This window comes from Rhinopithecus bieti, unplaced genomic scaffold, assembly GCF_001698545.2.
Source record: "Rhinopithecus bieti isolate Rb0 unplaced genomic scaffold, ASM169854v2 scaffold_11508, whole genome shotgun sequence".
NCBI lineage: Eukaryota > Metazoa > Chordata > Mammalia > Primates > Cercopithecidae > Rhinopithecus > Rhinopithecus bieti.
In genome coordinates this window covers 1,129,663-1,135,584 of record NW_016806932.1, presented here as the reverse complement: position 1 = coordinate 1,135,584, position 5,922 = coordinate 1,129,663, and the positions used below count along the sequence as shown (strand labels likewise).

Here is a 5,922-nt window from a genome sequence, read left to right as displayed (position 1 = left end):
AATTCTGATGAGCAGAAGATCATGCAAAATTCTCCTCTATAAGCTATCAATATCATTTAAAAAATAGTTTTAACCATTTTTATGAAGCAGGAAGAAAGCTATTAAAAACTGCTAATAAAAACTAGGTGCTTATTTTTGTGCTAATCCTAATTACTGATAATGCATGCTTATGTTTGTCATTCATTATATGGCACCGTACCAATCAGAGGATGACTGAGACTCAAGCACTCACACATGTAAATTCACCATTAGATTTTTTTTTCCTTTTTTACTTAAGTGAGTCATAATGGAAAGCAACTCTAGGTTATAAAAAAATCTTTTCTCTTTAATGCTAATGAAATGTCTCCACTCTCTGTATTAGCAGACTACCCTTATTGGTAATCTGTAGCCTTCTCTTTTGTTCATGGTGGTAATGAAATGCTGGGTACTGAAAAAGCTAGCTCTCCAAGAATGTGTGGCCAATTGTCTTCTGTTCACTTATACTGTAAAATTACTGTTCCCCGGCAAGGCTGAACAAGTGCGGGGACAAGATCAAAAGAGTATACACTGGCACCCAGCTACACCAAGTGACTCCTGCTTTATTAATTAGTCATAGCTTCTCTAAGCTAATTTGCTCTGATAGGGCAAAAACATTCTGAAATATAAAAACAGCAAATTATAACTCAACCACAAGCCTTTACTGTTGGCTCTCTTCAACTTTCAGTTTAAACCTTTGCATTGTGTCATAAGCTAAATGTCCCTTCAGTTTTCTAAACCTTAGGGCACAAAGGCTATTTTACATTTTTTTCAAAGACATTAATGATATAGTCAAATGACCATTTTTATTCTCTAAAATCGGGCAACCTTTCATTGATATTGTTCTTTTAAAAAGTCAGTGTATTGGCAATGTAATTTAAAAGTGCAGTTACTATTAAAATGTGCAAGCTTGTTCTGTTCTCTCATCAGAAATGCCACTGGTGTTCAAGCATTTGAAAAGGACTTTCTCTGTCAGTGTTTTTGCGGAAGCCAAATTTGACAGTGATCCTAAACTCTAAATTAAATAATATCAGCACTACTTTCCTTTTCATTTAATCACCATTTTGAAGTTCCCGAAGTCTTTTTAATGTAAGGAATCTTTAGTAGTTTTTTGGTTATAACCTGAGACAGCAAAAATAAATAAATAAAAAATAAAAAATAAAAAAATACATCCCTATTTCATGGTTTTGTTTTCAGGTGGGAAAGAAATAATTAAACCTTTGAGTAAGATATTAGCTGTAAAAAGAAAAGTGATTTAGACTTGTGCAACCCAGGTTATTGTTAATTGCATTATAACCATTCAGTTTGTAACTTTTAGGATTTTGATTTAATTGAAAGAATTCACCAATTTTATGTCCTCTAATGGGGTTTAAAATAACAATGTACTATATCTTGTGGATATATGTAAAGCAAGTTGTACTGAGATTATTTGAAATGTGCTATCAAAGAAAGATCAAGACATTTTTACACTGGGAGTATCTAAAACCCATGTTATTATATACTTACAATGATTGATGTCAATCTTCATTACAAATTTATTTTTGGAGTCAACTTCTTTCCCTCCTTAATTGTTGTCTTTCTTTGTGAATTTTAAAAGCCTTTAGAAAAAGTTACATCATTAAGCTTACTTCGTAATTGTGAATTTAAAAAACAATTTTAGAAAAGACCAATAGTTATATTTCTCTATAACCTAACTTGGATGGAATAGTTTTATCTGTATTATGCATTTCTAGTATTGTCACAAGTTATTTTTTTAAGGGACCGTATTAGCCATTCTTGAAAGGTTGTTTTGGGTTTTTTTTTTTTTTTGGTAGAAGGAATATTTGTGTTTGTGAAGGTTAGCAGAGGCTGGCTGTGCTGGAAGTGACTGCAGTGCCTTTTGATTATTCATGGACAGTAATAGAAGGCACTTAAAAAGAACAATGAAATTGCTTATTTTTGTGATGGGCCATCTGTTGAATTGTTTTGTGCAACAATTGCACAATAGTATCTATGTCATATCATTCTATTTTCAACAGCAGCTGATTATGTCTCACTGGCTACTTGTCCTTATTTCTAAAGTCCCATGACCATTTAAAGTCACCTTTCCAGGGACCTTTGCCAGAAAGGTATTAGAAATCTCAAACAGCCTGTATATTTTATTATTATTATTTTTTCATCTCTCTTGTTTTGGGGGGGTGGGAAACGGGTGGGAAGAGGAGGAGGGTGTTGGTCATGTTAGTTCTAATTAATTAGACTTCCTAAATGTTTAGGACAATTATCTATGCTTTCCACCTGTAGTTCTATAAAAGAAGTTATCATAGAACCATTTGGTAATTTGTGTAGAAATGATAGGCTTGCAAAAAAGCAGAGTCAAGTTTAAAAGGCTGCTATACAGTGTTTCATGATTTTAATTATCTACTCTTTTCTTTATGATGATAATTAGAATTTTTCTCTTGGAATTTACTTCCATCTTAAAAAAAAAGATGATCCATTAGCAAATTTGTTAGAGCAGAAGTGAAATTAAAATAAAACAAATGTGTTGTTGTCAATAGGTCACTGACATTGCTGATGCCATGATTCTGAAACAGCTTTTTGAAAATCTGTTCAAAAACGGGGTCGTCGTTGTGGCAACATCCAACAGGCCACCGGAAGGTAAAAACAAACATTGTGCTAGTCATCCAATTAGGTGGAAACTAACAAGCTTTTAAAAATCCATAATTTTGTACTAAATTTATTGTGTTAGTAAATCTGATTACTTTGCTTATTACTAGTTTTATAACTGGCTTAATCTGAAAAATCATTTGATATTTGTATTTGAAAAGTTATATATTCTTAGCAAGCTAAATCTAGTTGATTCCCATGTTTGGTGCACTTGCTGTTTTTTTGTGTTTTTTTCCCCTAAATATTAGATATGTCATATGTGCTTATAAAAAAAATGCGGGCCTTTTGGACTGCTTTTTATGGGCCATGAAAGAAACTCAACTAAATGAAAGACAAAACTCATAATTAAATTTTAGAAAAAGAATGAAAACTTGCTTGCATGAATAGTTTCTAATACTTCACTTAAATTATCATTTCTAAAAAAGCACTTGTGGCTTATTAAGTACTTAAAAATTAAAATACAAGTAATATTTAGATTAAAAACAACAAGTTTAAGATCTTGCATCTTTCAGCCCATCATGTGCTCAGTTAAAGGTCTAAGAAGCCACAGATATTTCCTGAGAGACTTAATGGGAACATCTTTCTGCCTGGAGTGCTGTTTCTCCAGATACCTGGATGGCTAAGCCCTCACCTCCTTTGTCTTTGCTCAGAAGTTACATTGCTAGTAAGGCCTAGACTTGTCTCCCTGAACCTGTAACACATCCCTTTCTTCTTGGTACTACTTCCCTTTACCCTGCTCTCTTTTTTACCCATAGCACTATGGATCTACCATATAATTTACTTATTTATTATATTTATAGTTTATTGTCTGTTCCCTTCCAGGATACAAAAGCTTCATGAGGGCAGTGATTTTTATCTCTTCTGTTCTCAAATGTGTTCTCAGCACCTATAACAGTGTCTTACACATAGATGGTTCTCAGTAAATAGTCTTAGAATGAACACGGGATGATTGCATGTTTTAAAAAGATCTCTCTGGCTGCAGTATTGAGAATAGAGTGTGGGTATGGGATTTCAGAGTTAGAAGTAAGGAGACCATTTAGGAGACTACAGCAACAATCCCAAGGGGAGGTGATGGAGCAGTAAAGTGATGAGAAGAGGGCAGGTTCTGGATATACTGTATAGGCAGAGTCAGCAGGATTTACTGATGGAATGGATCTAGGGTATGACAAAAGAGAGAGGGATCAACAGCAACTCAAAGGTTTTGGCCTGAGCAATTGGAAGGATGAAGTTGCTGTTTACTGAGATGGGGAAGACTACAGAAAAAGCAGATTTGGGTAGGGAGGTGGAGGTAGGGGTTTCTGTGGTGACTAAGGGGGATGCATATAAGAGTTTGGACTTCACTGGAAAAGTCTGGGCTGGAGATGTATATTTGGAAGTCATCAGTCTTAAAGGAGGCAGGAAAGAGCAGCTGGTGAGGTAGGAGGAGAACCAGGAGAGTGTCAAGTGAGGAAAAGAAAAGTAGTAACAAAAGGGTTGATGAATCCTTCTGTGAAATGCTGCTACAAGCTGAAATGAGGTTGAGAATTAACCATTGCAATTAGTAACGTGGAATTCATTAGTGAGTCTGAAAAGAGTAATGTCATAGTGGGAACTTTTTTTTTAAAGTAAGCTGTGCCACATTGATGGCGTATATTGAATTTAAAATTGCTAATAGACCAAGATCTTACTATGTAGCCTGCTGTGAAACTAGGTCTCTCTCATTCTATGTTTGTGTAGTGAATTTCTTTTTCTTCATATTACATTTCAACCTATTAAGTCTATGTTGTTCCATTTTATTGATTTTATTGAAGTATTTTTTATTTTGTTTTTTGTTTTATTTATTTTGTTTTGCAAATGGAGTATGTTTGAAGTATTTTTGAACTATGATTCTAACATAATTTGTTTTTGGCTATCCCTACTATGACATTTATACATTTGATAATCATATTTCTATATCTTTAGCCATTCCTTAATTAAAATGTGTAAATCAGATAGGACTAAATTAAGTTACTTGTTGCATACCACTGGAGGCCTTGTCTTAGGAAGACATCAATTAACTAATCACCACTTTTTGGATCCAGTTATTCAAACAATTATAATTATACCTCATCCATTGTACTACAAAAGAATTATGAGTGATTTTGCAGATGTACTTATTAAAATCCATATAATGTTATATATAGCATTCTTGTGATTAACTAGTGTTAGCAACCCTATGAGCCAAGGGAGTGAGCTTTTTAATATTAGATCTTCTATCTAGGTGGAAGTGAAGCTTGTCTCTACGACAGCTGACATGTTGATTTGACAGTGGCATCAGTATTACCTTTAGACATTCGGTGACAAGCTATGCTCATAAATAGCAAAGAGCTAGAACAATTTTGGAATCCCTGTAGCAAGGACTGCTGAAAGGATAATTAGGCTGCTTAGACTATGGCAGTGTGGTTAACTAACTGAGGAAGGACAGCCACCAGGAGGCGTAAAGGAATATTTTGCAGCTCCTAGCTTTGTAGGAGTGAACAAAGCTACCGGTGTATCGGAGTAACCTGCAGAAATCTGAGCTGGAGCCACCCTTCTGGAGAAGACTGAAAGTTCAAGATGCAGAATTGCAAAAACTGGACAAACTTAGAGAAAGCCTTTTCTAAATATAAACTGTGGAAGGAATGGGATGCTTGTCATAGAGCAGGTTTTTAGCCATAGCAGACAATCATCATAAATAACTTAATACTTTAATGTAATGAAGATGACGTATATGTGTGTGTGTGCGTGTGTGTGTGTATAATTTTATTCATGGAGAAAAAAACTCAGAGAGCCTAAACATATCAGGAAAAGGTAAAACTATAAGACGAAGAATGGAGCAGTGATTGCCAAGGTCCAGGGTAAGGAAGTGTTTGACTACAAAGGGGCAGCCTCAGGATGCAACTGCTACATCCTGATTGTAGTGGTGGTTACATGTGCTGAAAACATAGAACTGTAGGCCAAAAAAAGTTACATATTATACGTAAATTAAAAACAAATCACATGGATAGTGAATGACAGAACAAAGACGAGAACTTAGGTTTTGTGACTCTTTTTACACATTGTTTTCGATATTTTTGCCTTATGGTCATCACTGATCTCTGTCTATCCTGTCCCAGAGAAAGAATGTCCTTTTCTTAAAACAGCAACTCAAAGTACTACATTAGAAAAGGTGGGGAGGGGAGAAGAAAAAAAGAAGAGTGTCCTCTTTTCCAGCTATCAAAATGCATTCAACTTTTTTTTAGGTCATAATTTTTTTTTTTTTTTTTT

At 34.5% G+C, this 5,922-nt stretch overlaps 1 protein-coding gene across 1 annotated transcript in view; it reads left to right on the top strand.

Annotated features, from left to right (window-relative positions):
- The window catches only part of AFG1L (AFG1 like ATPase), a 223,618-nt gene that overhangs the window by 72,894 nt on the left and 144,802 nt on the right, over nt 1-5,922 (top strand). The window contains 1 exon segment of the mRNA XM_017878746.1: nt 2,550-2,649. Coding sequence (XP_017734235.1) covers nt 2,550-2,649 — 100 coding nt within the window.